Source organism: Mus pahari, chromosome 12 (assembly GCF_900095145.1).
Source record: "Mus pahari chromosome 12, PAHARI_EIJ_v1.1, whole genome shotgun sequence".
Taxonomy (NCBI): Eukaryota; Metazoa; Chordata; class Mammalia; order Rodentia; family Muridae; genus Mus; species Mus pahari.
In genome coordinates this window covers 9,852,363-9,874,084 of record NC_034601.1, presented here as the reverse complement: position 1 = coordinate 9,874,084, position 21,722 = coordinate 9,852,363, and the positions used below count along the sequence as shown (strand labels likewise).

At 41.4% G+C, this 21,722-nt stretch overlaps 1 protein-coding gene across 5 annotated transcripts in view; it reads left to right on the top strand.

Moving 5' to 3' along the window:
* Window positions 1-21,722, top strand: part of Pdxdc1 (pyridoxal dependent decarboxylase domain containing 1) — a 71,462-nt gene that overhangs the window by 26,175 nt on the left and 23,565 nt on the right. For all 5 annotated transcript variants that reach the window (XM_029544894.1, XM_029544893.1, XM_021210033.2 and 2 more), the window contains exons 6-13: window positions 2,506-2,695; window positions 3,389-3,457; window positions 6,159-6,237; window positions 15,704-15,788; window positions 16,534-16,582; window positions 16,734-16,835; window positions 18,195-18,320; window positions 21,405-21,455. In XM_029544894.1, coding sequence (XP_029400754.1) covers window positions 2,506-2,695; window positions 3,389-3,457; window positions 6,159-6,237; window positions 15,704-15,788; window positions 16,534-16,582; window positions 16,734-16,835; window positions 18,195-18,320; window positions 21,405-21,455 — 751 coding nt within the window. The remainder of the gene's footprint in view (window positions 1-2,505; window positions 2,696-3,388; window positions 3,458-6,158; window positions 6,238-15,703; window positions 15,789-16,533; window positions 16,583-16,733; window positions 16,836-18,194; window positions 18,321-21,404; window positions 21,456-21,722) is intronic.

The following is a 21,722-nucleotide window of genomic DNA, read 5'->3' as shown; positions in this document are numbered from 1 at the left end:
GGAGTGGGTGGGTAGGGGAACAGAGGTGGGGGGAGGGGTATGGGAATCTTTCGGGATAGCATTTGAAATGTAAATAAAGAAAATAATAATAATAAAAAATAAAAAAAAAAAAGGATTAAATGAGCACATTAATGCTTCATGTATTTTTGAGGTCTTAATGCTGAAACTCCTAACCATGTCAGCCTGTATTAGCCTTCATGTGGCTCAGTCAAGAGCCATTTTCTTCATGCTTTTTATTTCTGGACTTGTAGTCTTGTTTCTGCTCATTCCGTTTCCTACAGTTAGTGTGGATGCCAAGTCCTTGCTTCTTTCCTTTATAACGTGTGCCTGCAGGAAGTAGCCATCCATTAAAAGTGAAGGGGTTTCTCACTATGTTTTCTCTGCCTGATCTAGGAGTAGTGTCTATGAGAAAAGAATTGTTTTCATGATTTTATACTACTGAAAAAAACAGAACTAACTAGAAATAGGAATATATTAATAAGCATCTGAAAGTGACTGATGAATTAAGAACATTGGCTGCTTTTTTAGAAAACCTAACTTGCTTCCCAGCACCCATGTGGTTGTTTATAACCATGTGTAACTCCAGTTCTAGGGTTCTGATGATTTCTGGCCTCTTTGGGTACTGCACACAATGACATGCAGGCAAAAATCCGTAAAATAAAATATATTTTATTATCTTTAATCTTTTTTTTATAGTCCAGTCATTATCCCCCTCCCGGTCTGTCCTCCAACAGTTCTTCATCCTATTCCTCCTCCCCACTGTCTCCAAGAGTATGTCCATTCACCCCCCACCCCACCCTACCCCGCCAGGCCTCCCCACTCACTCACTCACTCACTCACTCACTGGGGTCCCAAGTCTCTTGAGGGTTAGGTGTGTCTTCTCTCACTAAGACCAGATCAGGCAACCTCTGCTGTATATGTGTCAGGGGCCTTGGACCGGCAAATATATGCTGCCTGGTTTACCAGTGTCTGAGAGATCTCAGGGGTCCAGGTTAGTTGAGACTGCTGGTCTTCTATGGGGTCGCCCTCCTTCTCAGCTTCTTCCAGCTTTTCCCTAAGTCAACCCCAGAGGTTCCCAAGTTCAGTCCATCAGTTGGATGTAAGTATCTGCTTCTGTCTTGGTCAGCTGCTTGTTGGGCCTCTCGTAGGGCAGCCATGCTAGACTCCTGTCTGTAAGCACAGCGTAGCATCAGTAATAGTGTCAGACCTTGGAGGCTCCCCTTGAGATGGATCCCAAGTGGGGCCATATCACTGGATAGCCTTTCCTTCAGTCTCCTCCATTTTTGTCCCTGCAGTTATTTTAGATAGGAGCAATTATGGGTCAGAGTTTTTTACTGTGGAGTGGCAACCCCATCCCTCTTTCTGCTGGAGGTAGACTCTCTGAGTTCTCTCTCCCTACTGTTGGGAATTTCATCTAAGTTCCCTCCTTTGAATCCTGAGAGTCTCTCACCTCCCAGGTCTCTGGTACATTCTAAAAGGTCCCCCCACCTCCTACCTCTCGAAGTTGCCTATTTCCATTATTTCTTTGGCCCTCAGGGCTTCACTTCACTCCTGTTCCCACCACCCATACCTGATCTTGTTCCCCTTTTTCCCTCCCTAAACCTTCTCCCCACCTTCCCCCAGTGATTTCTTCTCGTTCCCAAGTGGGATTGAAACATCCTCACTTAGGCTCTTCAGCTTGTTAACCTTGAGTTCTATGGATTGTATCCTGGGTATTCTGTACTTTTTTTGGCTAATATCCACTTAGTGAGTACATACCATGCATGTCCTTTTGGATCTGAGTTACCTCACTCAGGATGATATATCCATCCATATCTCTCTCTCTCTCTCTCTCTCTCTCTCTCTCTCTCTCTCATATGTGTATATATGGCGAGTACACTGTAGCTGTCTTCAGACACACCAGAAGAAGGCATGAGATCCCATTGCAGATGGTTGTGAGCCACAATGTGGTTGCTGGGGATTGAACTCAGGACCTTTGTAAGAGCAGGCAGTGCTCTTAACCACTGAGCCATCTCTCCAGCCCCAGGATGGTATTTTCTAAGTCCATTCATTTGCCTGCAAAACGCATGATGTCCTCGTTCTTAATAGCTGAATAGTATTACATTGTATAATCGAACCACATTTTCTGTACCCATTCTTCCGTTGTGAGCATCTGGGTTTTTTCCAGCTTCTGGCTATCACAAGGCCATGAAGAACATAGTGGAACATGTGCCTCTGTGACATGGTGGGGCATCTTTTGGGTATATTCCCAGGAGTAGTATAGCTGGGTCTTCAGGTAGGTCTATTTCTAATTTTCTGAGGAACCTCCAGATTGATTTCCAGAGTGGTTATATAGTTTGCAATCCCACCAGCAGTGGAGGAGTGTTCCTCTTTCTCCACATTCTCTCCAACATGTGCTGTCACCTGAGGTTTTGATTTTAGCCATTCTGTCTAGTGTAAGGTGTAAAATAAAATATTTTTAAAATTTAAAAGAAGAGTACATTAACATACAACATCTCTCAATAGGTACGAAAATGGATGTGCGTATTTCCACGAGGAAGAGAGGGAAGGACTTGCTAAGATCTGTAGGCTTGCCATTCATTCTCGCTATGACGACTTTGTTGTGGATGGATTCAATGTGTTATATAACAAAAAGCCTGTCATATATCTTAGTGCTGCCGCTAGACCTGGCCTGGGCCAATACCTTTGTAATCAGGTAATGTAAAAAAAAAAAAGGTGATTGCTGTTTTACACTTCCCATATTTTTTTTCATGTGTATGTGTTTATGCACGTTTTTATATGTCTATGTCAGTAGATACATACATATTCATGGAGGCCCAGGGGTTGATATCAGGAGTCATCCTCAAATATTCTTTCATTTCATTCATTGAATCAGAGTCTCTTAGTCAAACCCAGAGCTTACTCTGTAGATTCCCTGTCTATGCCTTCCAGGTCTGGCATTACAAGTCGATGACTAATCCCATCTGGCATTTACATAGGTTTCTGGGAATCCAAACTATAGTCCTTACACTTGTATAACAAGTGCTTTATCTCCGAGCCATCTCCCCAGTCCCAAAGATAGAGGCATGCTATTTTATTTTATTTTATTTTATTTTATTTTATTTTATTTTATTTTATTTGTTAAGTCACCTTTTGGAGTGGGAGTTTAACTTTCCAAATGCCCTTTAATATATACTTATAAAACTTGAATTCTTGAGGGGAGAGATTTTTTTTGTTTTTAGGTCAGGCTGGCTAACTTCAAACATGTGATCCTCCAGGCTCAGTAATAAGATAACACACCTATACCATTGTACCCCCACTAAGATCACTGTTTTTAAAGAATACTTTGTGGTTTGTCTTCACTGCTCAGGCCGACAGTCATAAGTAAACAGCGTGTTTCTTCTTGCAGCTTGGCTTACCCTTCCCCTGCCTGTGCCGTGTGCCCTGTAACACTATGTTTGGATCCCAGCATCAGATGGTGAGGACCCCTTTTGGTTAGATGGTACTATAGAATTGCATTTTGAAAGCATGTTTTTCTTTTATCTGACATTGTGTTTGCTGGCTCCCAGATAGTTCCTAGCTTACCTACTTATTGCTCCATCCGCCCGCCCGTCATGGTGCTGTGTATGTTTTTGTATTTGAATGAAGGCCAGGCTTTGTCGCTCTAAAGGAATTTTGTGTTACTTCATCACCTGCTTCTTTTGGAGTGGTGGGAGGAGGATTGTTTGGTTCTAGGGCCCCTGTATGCTGAGTATGTCCTCTTCCCCAGCCCTTTCATCATCATGCATCCCAAGTAAGCCTGAGAAATTTGTTCAAGCTCAGAGCTTTCGCTAGCTATCACTGCTAAGTTTTCTTCATTTTTCGTTGTGTTGAGACTGGGTCTTCCTGGGATCTCAGACTAGTTAGAGAACTGTGATCCTTCCACAATGTGAATGAGCAGATTTGAAATGGAGTCCTTCATTGTAATCTTAGGGTTGAATTGTGCTAAGTTTTTTTTGTTTTGGTTTGGTTTTTTAAAGATTTATTTATTTATTTTATTTATTTATTATATGTGTGTACACTGTAGCTGTCTTCAGACACTCCAGGAGAGGGCATCAGATTTTTGTTACAGATGGTTGTGAGCCACCATGTGGTTGCTGGGATTTGAACTCTGGACCTCTGGAAGAGCAGTCAGTGCTCTTAACCGCTGAGCCATCTCACCAGCCCCTGTGCTAAGTTTTTACACATGCAAGAGATAAATATCTTGACACTGAAGCAGAAAGGAAGGGAAAAACTCTAGGATTCTGCATTTCTATTTTCAAAATAGTTTACTTGTCTGTGGGGAATGAGAAATTATTTTCTTTTAATGTAAATGTTTTGTTTGTTTAGTTTTGGTTTTCAAGACAAGGTTTCTCTGGGTACCTTTGGCTGTCCTGTAACTTACTCTGTAGACCAAGCTAGCCTTGAACTCACAGAGATCCACCGGCCTCTGCCTCCTGGGTGCTGGGATTAAAGGACTGCCTCTGCCACCAGTTCCCAGCTAATGTAAATGTTTAAAACTAGAAATATTGGTCTTGTATATGTACAGTTTTTCACCTTTAATCTCTTTTAATATTTCTAATTAGTTTACTAGGAATACAGATTTTTGTCATCTGTGATTATGGAAAGCAGAATTGTTTTAAAAATGTACTTGAATAGTGTGAAATTTCTATAGGAGGCATACTTTAATATTAATAATTTAATATTAATAAATAGGAGAAAAATAACTCAGTGATACCAAAGAGAGATTAAAAAAAAATCTCAAAAAAAAATCTCTTCTTGGAAAGGTTGTAAATGTGTTTCAAGTGAACATTTAATATTATAGGAGTAGTTTTTATTTTATTATTTTATATATATGACCCTGCTTAAAATAAAATAAAATAAAAGGGGTTCAGAACTCTTAAATGTTTTAAATCACAAGAAAACTGTTTTTTGAGTGCTTCTAATATGCATTTTGTCCAGGTAGCATACAGTGACTTTAAAATACTTTTCTTACATGTATTAATAAAACTGAATAGGTTTTAATGTTTTAAGTCTGAAGTTCATAAGTAAATAGTTATCCAAACATAAAAAATGATTTGAGTTATTAATTTTGAGTCATCTGTGCTTTTAGAAGTCACAGTTTTTCATTAAGAATTAGCTTAGGTCTCTGTAGTGCTTCCTAGTATGCACAAAGCCCTGGGTTTGATCGTGAGTACCACGTAAAACCAAACATGGTATACACCTTTAGGGGGTGGAAGCAGGAATCAGAACTTCAGTGCCAGCCTAGGCCTTATGAAACTGGTGGTGGATAGGAGAGATAGCTCAACTGGTAAAGTGCTTTTTAAGAAAATGTGAGGACCTGAGTTCAATCCTTGGAACTCACCTTTTAAAAATCACTAATATTATAGTTTTGGTTTTTAAAAATAAGGGATTCAGCTGGGCGTGGTGGCACTTATTCTTTTTTTTTTTTTTAATATTTATTTATTTATTTATTTATTATATGTAAGTACACTGTAGCTGTCAGAAGAGGGGGTCAGATTTCGTTACGGATGGTTGTGAGCCACCATGTGGTTGCTGGGATTTGAACTCAGGACCTTTGGAAGAGCAGTCGGCGCTCTTAACCGCTGAGCCATCTCACCAGCCCGGTGGCACTTACTCTTAATCCCAGCACTTGAGCAGTAGAGAAGGTGGATCTCCATAAATTCAAAGTCAGCCTGGTCTACACAGCAAGTTTCAGGCCAGTCAGAGTTATGTGGTAAGATACTTTCTCAAAACAACAACAACAACAAACAAAACTAAAAAAACCTTAGGGCCAGACATAGTGGCTCATGCTTGTAGCCCCACTGCTGGGGAGATGTAGGGCCAGACATGGTAGCTCATGCTTGTAGCCCCACTGCTGGGGAGATGAGGTCAGGTTAATCCATGGGCCTTGCTGTGTAGCCAGCACAGTCTTATCAGTAAGCTCCGGGTCAGTGAGACACTCTGTCTCAAAAAATAAGCTGATTGGCTCTTGAGGAGCAACCCTAAGCTGTACCTTTGACCCCTATGCACATACATATGTGTTCTAGTAACCATATGTACATGCATTTGTGTGTATACACACACACATACATAGCTTATCAGTGCACACCTTTTATACTGGTTGTCTCATATTCTTGTGGTTTGTTTGCTGGTCCTAGGACGTTGCCTTTCTCGAGAAACTGATCAAAGATGACATGGAAAGAGGAAGACTGCCCTTGCTGCTTGTTGCAAATGCTGGTAGGTATCATAATCTGGTATCCACCAGGGCACTGAGTACTTGGCCTACGAGATAGGGTCTTGTGTTGTCAAGATGGGGTCTCAGTTCTATACCAAGGCTGGCCTGGAATTCAGAGTAGCCCTCCTGCCTTGGCCTTGTAAGTGCTGATGTTAAAGAAGTGAGATGCCCTGCCCCATCAAGGTGAGGCACTCTTGGTTTTTGTTTCTTTGTTTCATTGATTAGTTTTTGAGACAGGGTTTCTCTGTATAGCCTTGCTGTGCTGGAACTTGGATTTGTAGACCAGGCTGGCCTCCAACTCAAGGTGAGATGCTCTTAAAGCAACTAAAGAAAAGCTCCTGGAACTAATTTGTGAACCTAATAAAGTTTTTAGATTTCTATCTAGCAACCATCAAATAGAAATCTAATTTAAGGACAACAAGATAGATAGCTGAGAAGATAAAGACGCTTGCCACTAAATTGAATGGGCTGCCTTCCATCTCATGGTGAAAAGAGGGAACAGAATCCTGAAAGTTGTCCTCTGACTTGCAGTTGCACTCTGTTGTGTGTATGCCCACATGTACATACAAAATAAATGTAGTAAATAACGTTGAATTTACAATGTCTTTTATGATAGCATCAAAAAGGATGAAACTAGTCCAGGCAGTGGTATTGCATCCCTTTAATCTCAGCACTGGGAGGCAGAGGCAGGCAGATCTCTGTGAGTTCAAGAGCCTGGTCTACAGGGCTAGTTCCAGAATGGTCAAGGCAGCATAGAGAAACCTTATCTAAAATTACCAAACCATGAAAATGGGGCAAGGTGACTTAGCAGGTAAAGGTGCTTATTGCCTGATGATATATATCTGACAACTAGAGTTCAGTTTCCTAAACTCATAGAGGTGAAAAGAAAGAATCAACGCCACAGAGTTATCTTCTGACTTCCACATTGTTGCCATGGCATGTGCGCACACACATCTCACAAGCTTATTATACACAGGCTAATAAATTAAAAATACTTAATGAATAAATTTAACAAAACTATGTGTAATATCTGTGCACCGAAAAGTACAGTGTATTCCTGAAAGAAGTTTAAGAAGGCCCAAATGTACATACATGTTAGAGACTTGATGTCAGTAAGTCATTTCTCTCTAAACAAGCCCTGTCATAGTCTCTGCATAATGAGTTGTAGGCCAGCCAAGGCTACACTGCAATGTCTTTTTTTTTTTTTTTTTCTTTTTCGAGACAGGGTTTCTCTGTGTAGCCCTGGCTGTCCTGGAACTCACTCCCAGGCTGGCCTCGAACTCAGAAATCCACCTGCCTCTGCCTCCCAAGTGCTGGGATTAAAGGCGTGCGCCACCACCGCCGGTCGCCGGCCACTGCAATGTCTTATCTCAAAACAAAACCAAAAAAGAAAGAAAGAGGGCGTCTCTGCCAGGTCTGCACTGCTGCTTCCAACTGTCTCCTGGAGGCGCAAGCCTCGAGCCAAGCTCTTCCCTCTGAGAGCAGCGATGGCGGGCTCCAAGGAGAGCGGCGGGCGCTGGAAACAGGCAGCGCTTCCACCCTTGCTCCCCCACACTGCAGTGACCCGCGTCCATCTCACCAGCACTAGACTTCCTTCGGCCCAACTCCCCGGCGGGGTGGTGGCGGCCAGAGTAGAGGCTGCAGAAGCCCGGCTCTAGGACGAAATTCAAGAACAACCAGCCGCGGACATAGGACCGCGCGGGGCGGCCTGCCTGTGCTTCCGCAGCGAGCAGGAGGTTGAGGTGGTGTTGTTGAGTAGCAGTCCAGTGGATTGTCCCCAGAGGAGGAATCTGGCAGTGCTGCTTTGAGGGAAGTGTATGAAGAGGCTGGAGTCAAAGGAAAATTAGGCAGACTCCTAGGAATATTTGAGCAGATTCAAGACCAGAAGCACAGAACATATGTTCTGACAGTTACTGAAATATTGGAAGACTGGCAAGACTGGGAATATAGGGAGATGCAATCAAGGTTCTACAGAGTCATAAGCCTGTCCACGTAGAGTATCTGGAAAAACTAAAGATGGAAGTTCCTCTGTCCCTTCCCAGATAACAGTACCTTGTTTGTTAGGCTGCACAGCCCTCTGGGGTGCCATCCACTATAAGATAGAGGGTTGACCCCCCTCCCCATCCTGTGGCTCGTGCTTTCATCTGCTTTCAAGTCTTTTAAAATAAATAACAGATAGCAAAAATATTTTAAGATGCCAAAGCCATGTGAAATTTTTTTAAAGCCTTAATTGTCCCCCATTACTTTGGTTTTCATTTTTATAACCTTTTTTTTTTTTTTTCACTTTTGTCCACTTAACATTCTGTGGTTTATTTTAACAGATCAACTAGTTGTTTGGTATATTTTTTGCCCTAATTATTTTTTCTTGTGGTATCAAATAGACACCAAATCTTTGTTGGAAATTAATGAAAAATTCTTGGTATTTAAAGAAATATATCTACCCCAAAACTTAAGTTTAAGAGAGTCATATTCTCCATTTGTAAGCTGCAGATTTGGGCTGTTTTTGTGTGGGCCAGTAGCCTTTGACAAAGCACTTCAGCTTCCTATTTCCAAGAATTATTCACAGCCAGAATTATGTCACAGTCAATGTACTAGGACTGGTTCCTCTCTGCCACAGTGATTTGATACGAAAGAGTACGCTGTTTTTTTAGGGAAAAGCTCAGCACAGCTCCTCCTGAAACTGTGTTTATAGAAATCTATTTAGCACGCTCAGCTGCTATTTCCCTTCTTTGACGTAGACTCTATTAGGGGCCACATTTCTCTCAATGGCGAGTGCTCTTTAAATATATTTTCATTTTCTGATTTAGAGACAACATTGTTCACCACTGGACTAGACTCAAACCTTGGATGCCAGTCAGTGACCACTTTATTACCCTAAATAAAATGGCTGTTCTGTTTGGCTTTTCTAGGCCTAGACACTGTCTTGACTGTCAGTTCAGTGAGCGACGTGTCAGTTAACTCTGGGGGAACTAGAACATTCGAGCCAAGAATTATTGTACCTCATCTTTGTGCTCACTCAAAATTGGTCATGCCATGAAAAAGTACCTGTACTTCCTCTATGAAGTCCTGGAGGAAGTGATGGGGGAGGAGAAGAGGAAAAGATCTTTATCCATTATTAGCCTTTTATAAATACTCTAACTGGCAAGCATAAAACAGTAGAGTTAAGACAATTGTTCTGTTGCTTGTTAACCTTTAAAGTGTAATGCTGCTGCTGAAATGGGTCCTTGCCTGTAAGGAAAACTGTGCCGCCCTGAAAAATGAGATCTTGGGCCACAGATGCAGCAGAACTAAAAACCTTAGGTTCCAAAGCAGTAGTTCTCATTCTAAATTATGTAGTATAACCAAGCGTGATTATATTTTTCTTTGTACAGAGGTCATGTACTCTGGGTGTTTTAAAAGAAGCATTTTAAAGAAACCCACAGGTTGACTTTTTTTTCTTTTTGGTTTTTCGAGACAGGGTTTCTCTGTGTAGCCCTGGCTGTCCTGGAACTCACTTTGTAGACCAGGCTGGCCTCGAACTCAGAAATCTGCCTGCCTCTGCCTCCAGGTTGACATTTTCTATCTTTTTGTTTTCTCACGATTCTCTGCAATTCCTCCCTGTAATAAACACAACAGAGAAACTGGACTGTTTTGTATAATTCTTTACTGCTTCTAGCTAATAAACCATCACAAACGCTTGGGTGTTTATATGTACATGATACTCTCAGGTAATAGTGCCTGAACCTATTTTATAAACTCTTGAACTGTATATTGCCATGTAAATTATGTACAGTGTTAATGTTAAAAGTTAACCTATAAATATTGTTGTATAATTTCTTTAGTCAGAAACATTTGGACAAAGTCATGTCACCTGCCTGGGTCAGGATTTTCTTCAGTGCCATTTAGCAAATTGTCTTTAGTCTATGCTAATAGCAAAGATTTATAGAATGTAACTGAATGCAGCTTCACTGTTAAATTTCACCTGCGGGTTCCTCATTATTCTTCTGGAATCCAGACTTGCAAGATATAAAGGAAATTGAATCTACTAGAGCTCATGTCTACCAGCCCAGCCGCCTGCAGCGGGGACACTGCTGTTTGTGCTTATTTGTACAGTTGCTGAATAAAACGGGGCAGCTAAATTCTCCAGTTCCATGTACCTCCTAACGTTTAAAAGAAAAAAGCAAAGTAACTTGTTAGAAATTGGCTTGCAGAAAAGTAGAAACTGCTATGTGGTGGTGTAAAGAAATGGCATTTTCCCACCAAGTACAAGCCATCAGTTTTATCAATTACACTGTATGAAGCAGCAAAGGTGGAGAGAAATGGGTATGTGTACAAGAATTGCTTTGCTTGACTGAGATGTTTCATTTGAACTGTGGTAAGAATTGTAAGAATCTTGACTTTCTTTTTTACATTTGAAAACAGCAAATAAAGTGGAAACATGAAAGAGAGAGAGACAGACAGACTTACTTGATTTGGAGCATCACTCAGTATGTAGCGTGTGTTTAGCAAGTCCAGGGTCCTGGATTCAGGCCCCAACAATCAGAAGCTTTTGCTATTTGAGAAGACCCTATTGAGCTGGGTATGTGGCTCATGCCTTTAATTCCAGCACTAGCAGTGCAGAGGCACGTGGATCTCTGAACATTTAAAGCCAGCCTGATCTACCCAGCAAGTTCCAGGACGGCCAGAGCTGTATAGTGGATTCTATCTCAAAAGCAAAAGCCCTATTAAGAAGTAAAAGCAGCAGCAGGCTGGGAAAAGTATTTACAGAACATTTTTTTTCTGGCAAATGATTTAGATCTAAAATATGTAACATTCTGTTTCAATTCAGTAATTAAGGTGACAGACAGCTTTAAAATGAACAACATTTGGATGGATAATTTACCACATGGGCATATAAACACTTTAAAGATGTTTAATGTCATTATCAGTACAACAATACAGTTTAGCTCCATATGTTGGTCTATACTGAGATTATAGCTTCTAATCCCAGCACTTCAGAGACTAATGCCTGAGGACCAACAGTCAAGGCCAGTCTGGTCTAAATGGAGAAACCATAGTGAGATCTTGGATGTAGTTCAGATGGTAGAGTGCACACTTAGTATGTGCAAAGCTCTGAGTTTGATCCTTAGGTCTAAGTGAAGCAGAGCGGGCAGCACATGTCAGTGAGTCAGCACTCTGAATATGTGGGCCACAAGTTTGAAGTTCAAGATTGGGTTAAGATGGATAGTGAGTTCAGGGTCAGGCAGTGTTAAAAATATAAAATAATAAAGTAAAACCACATTGAGAGCTCAAGATCTAGTTCAGTCTTTGTTTGTCTGCTATGCCTATGACCCTGGCTCCAGTCACACTGCTGAGGAAAAAGGTACCTGATGCTTACAGTGTCACAGCAGCTACATACATTCCTGGTAGGGTGTTGTGTGACAAAAGGTTACCCCAGATAGGGAACCCACTACAGACCAAAGTACAGATGCCACTAAAGTCAAACTTGGTGAGCCAGTGATTTTTATTGGGGTTTACTTAAAGCACAAATGACTAAAAGACAGCTGCATCACCAAAGCCCACCCCAGCATGGGTGACAGCTCACAACGCTGGCAACCCAGAGCACACTGCACAGCTTGCAGGCAGCTCAGTAGGTTGGAGTTGTGATCTGGGATCACTCAGAGATTTACCACGACCATGGATAAATTTTAATAAGAAGGGCTTTATTAAATACTGCCCTCGTGGCTCCAGGACTGTAATTGAGAGCACTCCCAAGATGCAGCAGCTAGCCATATCAGCCCAGGGCTTATAAAGGCGAAACCCACAAAATTACATGTATTCTGCCAGTGGATCGGCTGAGTCTTATTTTAACATCTTTATCTTGCAGTTATCCTAGTCATCTTTTTAGCAGAGTAATCGAGTTTGATTACAAAAGCAGAAATAGCAGTTAGTCTTATGACCTGTTATTTTTACAAGAACAGCAAATTTTACAAGATCAATCAATTTAAGAGTAGTTTTCAACAGCTGGGGAAAAAAGAGCGTGGACTGCTAGGGTACAGCCTGTAGAAGCTAGGGACTTATATGTTAGAGGCATTTTTTTGCTTTTTGGTCTCAAGTGTAGTAAGTCTAAACTTTAAATGTAATTTTAATCATCACAGGACTATCCTTTCCAGATTCCTCTCTTTCGATAAAACTCTTCCAGGCAGCTCCGCTGGTCTCAGAGTTGTCTTTGCTGATTTGCTTGTCTAAATCATCTTTGCAGCTTGGCTCTGCTCTTCAGAGAGGGACTCTTAGCTTTTATTGTTAATTTCTGGCAGGGAAGGGCCTAGTGAATTTGGTCAGTTTCGGGGACTTCCTGAAGCTCTTTTGAGTTGTTCACCTTTCTGCTTAAGGAGCTTCCCTGAAGGATAAATATGTGACTTCACTGACCTCCACCTTTGAGATCTATGAACCCACATAAGAGCTGCCTCCTAATAAACCTGCCTTTATCTTCTTTTCATCTGGTCTAATTAGGCCTTTATCTTTATCACCAAGGAAGAGAAAAGCTATCACCCAGCACCACATAAAGTAGGCATGGTGGCACATGTTTCTCAGAAGAAATTGTTACACAATATTGGGATACAAAATATTGCAGCCATTCAGTAAACTTGAACAGTTGCTCAGAAAGCTAAATGCAAATCCTGTAATCCACTCATCCCAGTACTGTAGTTTATCAAGCAGAAATGAAACAATCTCCAACCAAAGATTTCTGTGCATGTGTTTGTTCATTGATTAAATAACTTGAGTGTTCTTCACAAGGTGAGTGGATAAGCAAATTAGGGCATTTGCCTACAGTAGGACACTAATCAGTAAGTACAAAGATGTGCTGGCCCCCACTTCAGTGTGGAGGAGTTTCAAAAGCATGCCGATGTACAGAGAATTGCATATGGTGCACTCTCTTGACACCCTAGGACAGATAAGACTTGAGTGGAAGGAACGGATAAAAGGTTGTTGGGTCATGAGTTAGGGAAGAGACCAGCTACAGTGAGGATGGAGAGCTTTTAAAGTAATAGAATCAGTATTGATCGTGACATTAGTTACACACTGTGTGCATGTATCAGCACTCATTGAACTATATACTTATGTGAATGGGGGTTTTTGCAGGTAAATTATATTTTAATCAAGCTGTTTGTCTACAAAAAAAGAACCATTGCTTCCTGCCTGACTCACCTTACTATATGTTTAAAAAGCAGCACAAATTGACCCATATTCAGTCACTTGGTAGAGATTATGTTTAGCATGTAACTGAGTGACCTCCCATTGTGACCTATATTTATTCCCTGAATACATGCCTCAGAAACAGGCACTGCCAAAAGTATGAAATTACTCCAGTAGTGATCCAGTCATTAAACACAACCCTGTACTTTCATCTGGATAGAAGTATTGCAGTCAAGTGTTACTTAGTAACCTAAATGTGTGGTATGCATGCCTGTGATCCCAGCAATTGAGGCAGAGGCAGGCAGATTTCTGAGTTCCAGGCCAGCCTGATCTACAGAGTGAGTTCCAGGACAGCCAAAGCTACACAGAGAAAAACCCTGTCTCGAAAAAAAAAAAAAAGATTTGGTACATGTCAAGCATTGTGTGAGTTGAGGTCAGCTTGATACACATACTAAGTTCTAGGCAGGGCTACATAGCAAGTAAGACCCTGTGTGTATGTGGGGGGGAGGGTGCCTGTAGTGTTGTTCCTTGGGCACCATCTACTTTGTTTGATTTAGACCAGGTCTCTCTCTCACTGGCCTTGCCAGGTAATGCTAGGCTGCCTGGCCAGCAGGGCCCAAGGGCCTTGCCTATCTCTGCTTCCTACTGGCATTGCTATGTGCTGCCATCATGCCTGGCTTTTTAACATGAGTTCTGGGGCTTGAACCTAGGTTTTCATGCTTGTGGGACAAGCATTTTGCCTAATCATCTCCTCAGTCCTCATTCCCTTTTGAGACAAAAGTCTCACGCTGGCCTTTAGCTCAGGTAGCCAGGGATGACCTTGAACTTTTAGTCTTAGTGCTAGGATTACAAGCATGTGCCACCATGCCTACTTTATGTGGTGCTGGGTGATAGCCTTTTCTCTTCCTTGGTGATAAAGATAAAGGCCTGATTAGACCAGATGAAAAGAAGATAAAGGCAGGATTATTAGGAGGCAGCTCTTATGTGGGTTTATAGATCTCAAAGGTGGTGAAGTCACATATGTAGGCTAAAGCAAGGGGGTTTTGTAGAGCTTAGGCAAGGAGTAATGATGTATCAGCTAGGAGCTGGAGTTGTGTCTATACATGGTCAAAAGCTGAACCCCTGGGTGGGCATTCTTGGATATGTTGCCTGAAACTCAGAGTCAAGGAGTCATGTCAGCCAGGACGGGTAGAGGAGGATTTTGTGTGTGTGTGTGGGGGGGGGGTTCCTAGCTTGTGGGGGGGGGTTAGAGAAAGGAGGGTAGGTGGGGTTTCCTAGCTTGTGTGTATGTGTGTGTGGGGGGGTTAACAGGCATTCCACTGGGCATCTAATCTAGAGTCCCTATATGCTAGGCAAACACTCTACCAACTAAGGCACATTGCCAACCTACATAACCTTTTTTTAAAAGGTGTGTTTGTTCAGGCCTTACTAGTTGGGATTTTGTTAACTGAAAATTTAGGGCATTTGGGGAAACACATGACTCTCTGTTTTACTTAAGTTGAAAAAGGATGTCTCCAGCTAAATCTATAGTGCAAACTCTTAAGGGATGAACTCCAAGACTTGGACATATTTAAGTAGTCTTCAAAATGTATGTTTTATGATAGCAACCTGTGTGATAAAAGTACAAACTCATGCTACATATTCTTTTTATAAAGGTGGTACCTAAATCAAAAAGCTCAGGATGTGGATATAAAAACAGTGAGAAAAGATACCTTGAGCAAATGTCAACGAAAGTACTGTACCTAAAGTAGTGAGTGTAAAATAGTTCATATTTGCAAGACATAATCTGAAAGAGAAAAGTTACAAACGTTTATGGACAAAACTTTGAGGTTTCAAAAGAGAGAGCTGATAAAATGTAGCATAGCTCACAGTCCCAGGGTCTCGTGACAGTGAGTAAACAGGCAGTGTGTGGTTTCAGTACAAAATAGGCACTTTCAAAAGAGGAGACACACTCTTCAGATCTTACACAACTCAGCTAGCAAGTGTTGATTTCCAGTCAACTCACAAGGAAGATTTCAAATAGCAATGCACTACTGCTAGCCGGGCGTGGTGGCGCACGCCTTTAATCCCAGCACTCGGGAGGCAGAGGCAGGTGGATTTCTGAGTTCGAGGCCAGCCTGGTCTACAAAGCGAGTTCCAGGACAACCAGGGCTACACAGAGAAACCCTGTCTCGAAAGAGAAAAAGAAAAAAAGGAATGCGTACTGCTTCCATCCCATCAAAATGCTGTATAGCTATGTATGAAAGCTCCCCCACTGTAAAAAGATTCAGAAGCCAGTGGGTTGCTTTTAATGTCCCTGCTCATTATATTTAGGAACCGCAGCAGTTGGACACACAGACAAGATTGGACGTTTGAAGGACCTCTGTGAGCAGTACAGCATTTGGCTTCATGTGGAAGGGTAAGTCGGCAGTAAGTAGGCCAGTTCCATGTTGGTCCTTATGGAGAGTGAGCATCAGGCCAACCCTGAGTGACATTTATCATTGACAGTTTGGATTGCAGATGACAAAATCACCCAAACTGGCTAGAGCAAAAGATTTTATTCCTCTCCACTTCCTTCCCTAATCCTGGTCACTTGGCTTGAGTTCCTGCATTTTGACTTGTGGAGAGACATTTCTTATTATGGTAAAAAGTAGCTGCAGAAATCCTAGCCCTCTTCATGTTCCATGAGCTCCTCTGCTAGCTGAGGTCATTTGGTCACTTCTGAAGTGAGTGAGTTCACCTGCGCTCATGGTTTGATAAAGGTTGTAGGGTGGTTAGACAGAAGGCTCCTGGAGTGTCTTTAGAAGAGGAGCAGGTTCAGGGCAGCCAGATGCCCATGTCACTAAATCATCCATGAGAAGGGTCCTTTTATCTTCTATAAAAAGGAAGAGTAGCCATGAAAGACACACAATAGTGCGGGCATTGTCTTAAGTAAGCAGAGACAGCCCCTAAAGCATGTTTTTCTTAAAAGTGCATTTTGAAGCTTTCCATAACTCCCATCTTTGGCTTTGATAAATGCTAATTAAACAAAAGGCATAGGTGAAGATGTTAGTGTATCACCTTAATGACAGCAGTTTTCCTTTTTGTTTTTTTTGTAGAGTGCCTGCTTAGGGAACAAATAACATTTAAGTAATTGGTTCTCACACTGGTGCTTTTTCTTCCAGTGTGAATCTGGCAACATTGGCTCTAGGTTATGTCTCCTCATCTGTGCTGGTATGTTGTTGGTTTATTGAATATTGGTGGTGGTAAGAAGGAACTTAGTCTGTTCAGTTCATTCGGGTTTTCCATAGTTCTTAAGACTAGAGGAGGGACTGTGTTTCATGTTGTCTTGTTACCTAATGAACAAAAGCTCTCTTTTTGGTAGGCTGCAACCAAGTGCGATAGCATGACACTGACTCCTGGCCTATGGCTAGGTTTGCCAGCTGTTCCTGCAGTGACACTCTACAAACATGACGATCCTGCCTTGGTGAGCTGACTGTCACTAGGGAATGAATGATATTCATAATTGCCTTCAAGAATAGAACTTAGAGAAATAAAGGAATTTTTTTTTTCCTAATTGTACTTCTGTTGCCTTTCTTAAATTACTTTTTTGGGGGCAAATGTATAAAATAATGGGTTTCAGTATGGCATTTTCATGCATGTATATTGTACCCTGGTCATACTCTCCAGTACTACTTCTTTTTAAAGTGGGCAAAGTGGCACATACCAGTAATCCCAGTACTCAGAGGCTAAGGCAATAGAATCTCAAGTTTAAGGCTATGTTGGGCATAGTGAGACCCTGTCTCAAAAATAAAAGCAAGCAAACAAAAAGTTAGTGGAGCTGATGCTCCATTGGTAGAGAGTGCTTGTCTAGCATGCTTGAAGCCCTGAACTCCATCCTCAGCACCACACAAAATGGGTGTGGTTGACAGTGCCTGATGACCTAGCACTTACGGGATGTAGCCAGGTGCAGCCAGATCAGGAGTTCCCAGGATACATTTGGCGGTGGGTGAGTGGGTGGGGAAATACTCGGACTACAGCACACATGTGGAGGTCTTTGTGAAACTCTCTTCCTCACCTTTCCCTGGGTTCCAGTGGTCAAACGCACAAGTTCCTTTCCACGCTGAGCTGTCTCATGCCCAGGATGCCATACTTTAAATCTTCCTACTTATGCCCGCCCCATACTTCCCTGTGTATATGAAAGGGTTTTTTTGTGTGGCATTTTATGACTGATTTTTTTTTTCTTTTGCTTGATTACTTAATGGTCATTTGAGAGTTTTTAGGGTCTTATAAAGTTTTTGTTAATAGATAATAATAAACATCTTTTTACATATCAAATTTACGAATCAAATTATTTTCGGAGATTAGGTTCCCAAAAGTAGAATTACCATTTAAGACACCGACCCACATTTTCAGTACAGGTTGTAACATAACATCTTAATGGTTTAAACCATAAATTATTTTCATAGATCTGATAGCGATAGGTTCATGCAAAGTAAATGCTCAGTGATTACTGTTTAAATAGTTGATATCTTGCTTAGTTGATAATGTCCAACAGTTTTAAAGATGCTCATAGCAACCTGTCAAGGTGCTGCCTCCTAAATGGCTAAGTGTGTGGCTCTAGAACTTAGTCCATCTGCAGTTTCACCTGGAGTAGCTCTATCTTTCCTCACTTGTGAATCCTCCATGAACACAGCTAGCTCATTTAGGTACTAGTTTTAAAAGGCCAATGGATAATGTAAGCCAGTTATCCAGCATAGCATCTGACACGTTCTATGTGTAGTAGAATAGCTAGCCAGTGCTGACATTCCAGCAGCCCTGAGAGCACTTGTCTTGTCTCTTTTAGACACTAGTTGCTGGTCTTACATCAAATAAACCTGCAGACAAACTCCGAGCCCTGCCACTCTGGTTGTCTCTACAGTACTTGGGACTCGATGGCATTGTGGAGAGAATAAAGCATGCTTGTCAGCTGGTGAGTAGAAACATTAAAGCATTGCAGACTCTTCCACACAAGCAAAGACATGAGTGTCTTTTACTTTTGATATCCTCTGTCCAGAATGAGAAAAGTCATAAGGTGACGGTCAGGAAAAGAGATGTTCCATAATATTGCCCTTGACTGACTGGCCTCCAGGGAAAGGGAATAGAGAAAATGAGAATTCAATGGAGAGGCCTGTCATGGTGACCCACGCCTTTCTTTAATCCCAGCACTTGGGAAGACAGAGATAGAAAGATCTCTGAGATTGAGGCCAGCCTGTTTACATGGTAAGTTCCAGGACAGCCAGGACTACATAGAGAGAGACACTGTCTCAAAACAAAAAACCAAACCAAACCAACAAAAAAATAAAAGGGGGGTGGTTGTGGGTAAGGGGGGGAGGAAAATTCAGTGTGAGTGGCATGGGTTTTTTATATATGTGTGTGTATTTGAAAATCCCACTCCATTGCGTACCCACCCAACTTGGTCTGTTTGTTTTGTTGTTATTTGTTGTATCAATCCCGTGAGTGCTGCAATATAGTCTTAGGTGCGTAGCCATCACAGAAACATGTTAGGCCTCCCAGAGGCCACACCTTCAAGAAAGGACGCTCCCCCTCTCTGAGCAGCCGTCAGTTACCAGCAGCTCTGCCTCTGCTAAAGTACATGGGTGTTTTTTTCTTAAGACTTAGGTGTATAAATGTTTGACTTGCATGTATGCCTGTGTACCGTGTGCATGCCCAGTGCCCTAAGACCAAAAGAGGGCAGGGGGTCCCCTAGAACGGGAATTACAGATGGTTGTGAGCATAATTTGCATGCTAGGAATTGAACCTGGGTCCTCTGGGAGTGTAGCCAGTGTTCTTAACTGCTGAGCCATCTCTCCAGCTCCCAGGTATGGGCATTTTTTAATAAAGTAGCTTGGATTTCCTATTTTTACGTTTCTGGGGCAAATCATTCTTTGTATTTGAGATATCCTAATTATTAAAACCATAAATTGTATTGTAAGTTAATGTTTTCTAGTTGGCTGCTATAACAAAATACTTTGGACCAGGGTAATTTGTGAGTAACAAAAACCATGTTGCTTACATTTGTAGATGTTCTAACCTAAGGACAGGATATCAGTAGAGTCAATGTCTGGTGGAGGCCTTAATGGTACCAGCTATGTATTCTTACCTGGGGATAGGAGAAGCAGCCCTCCACTCTCTTTATAAGAATGGTCACAAATCCCTTTTAGTGAGCCCTTTAGTTACGTCTAGAGGCTGAGCCTGTTAATACCATTGTTTGGGTATTAGGTCTCAGCATGGGTTTGTGGACAGGTACAGATATTGAGAACCTTGACCTTTTTAAAGAGCAAAAACTAAAAAAAATCAGGCTAGGTGTAGTAGATCAGGCCTGTTTTCTAACCACTTGAGAAGCAGACAGAAGCAGGAAGACAAAGCGTACAAGTCCAGCTTTAACAACAGAAAAGAGAGATTGGGTTTGAGTATGATCGTGCGTGACTGTAATCCCAGCTTTTATGGGTTAGGGGCAGAAAAATCAGGAAGGAGTTCAAGGCCAGGATCACTACATAGTGAATTTGAGAGGCCATCCTGGGCTACATGAGAAACTATCTTGGAAAAACAAGAGTCATATTCGCGTAGTTTGAGCATTGATCCTTATGTTAGTTTAAAAGCATGATGTCATCTTTTGACACCTTCGTTTTATCACCTGTGATATTGGATAATAATTAGGGTTATTATAAAGACCTACTGAGTTTATGTTAAACTATTAAGTAGTGCCTGGTCATATAAATTACTCATGTATCTGTAAATCTTTGTTTTAAATATACTCTTGGGCTTCAGTTGTAGGCCAGAAGGTGTAAGACCCTGGGTTCAGTCTTAGTATCCCAAACAAATACTCTACTCTTTCTCTCCCCAGCCAGGATATTGACACTCTAATGTCATTTTTATATTTAAGAAAACTTAGTATTTAATCCCTTTCTATATTACAAATTAATTTTAAGGTATATGTTTATAAAGAGAATATTTGTTTAAAAGTGTTGTCATTAGCCGGGTGTAGTGGCACACGCCTTTAATCCCAGCACTCGGGAGGCAGAGGCAGAGGCAGAGGCAGGTGGATTTCTGAGTTCGAGGCCAGCCTGGTCTACAAAGTGAGTTCCAGGACAGCCAGGGCTACACAGAGAAACCCTGTCTTGAAAAAACAAAACAAACAAACAAAAAAGTGTTATCATTATGCTGTTAGCTCATATCATGATTCCGTTTTTAGGAGATAAAAACTGATTTACCATAGCAACCTAGTCAAATTAGGTGAAGGTTTAAGCACTCATGGGAGAGGTTTAGTACCCCTTGGTTTTAGGAGTGCAAGAAAATAACAATAAGATCAACTACCAAACCCTTCAGGTTACCACAGCTCTGGAATCTGCCTAAAACTCAAACTTGTAGCTAGTCTCCAGTGCTCAAGACAGTTTGAATGACAGCCTATTGTTCATTCATCGTGCCAGGCCACGTGGGCCATTAACAGCTGTGGATATCTGCATGTTCATGCTGTACATACATTCCTAGTAAAGAAGAGCTGCCGCTTGTGCCTCTCTCTTCTCCTCATCTCCTCTTTCTACATGTGTGGCAGTGCTTAGAATCTACTCAGGGACAAACACCATCAAGCACTTTGTGTTGTTTCATATGATGCTCACAGTTCACAGATAGAACACATTTCAAGTGGGGTTCCTTGAGGAGCTTTACAACATCCAAAACTCAGTGGATATCTGCCCTGAATATCATTTCCTCTCCTCCCTAAGTTGGTGACTATAATAAGTCTCACAGCAGTGATGAGGATGTTGGATTGACACTGTATAGTAATAAATGGTGTCCATCCTCATGATTTGGTATGCCTTGTGCCTTTACATGTGAAAGATGAAAACTATTTGCAGATGTTAAGTTGTCAAAATTAGGACTCACACTTAGTAATCACCAAGTTGCAGATGCTTTGCCTGGGGTACTTATTTGCATAGTGCAAAAATCCTCGTGAAATTTGCTAATATATTATGTCAGTCTAGCAAGGTGCTGTATAATTTTTTGTTGTTATTTTCAGAGTCAACGGTTGCAAGAAAGTTTGAAGAAAGTGGACCACATCAAAATCTTGGTATAGTATATAATTTTCTCTACTTTTGAAATAAGTTTTTTTAGCTTCAGTAAGAAAATCGTCTTCCTCAGTGGTTTCTCTTGAGTTGTGACAGTTCCAGTAAACAACAGTCTTTAGGAGGGATCACACATGAATTTATATACTTATACAGTTAGCCTGAAATGAAGAAATATGAACTAAACAATGTTTAAGTTTTAAGTTCCTATAATTCTGTTTAAAATCTAGAATTATACAAAAATCTTATGTAAACTCCTGACTGCACCATCC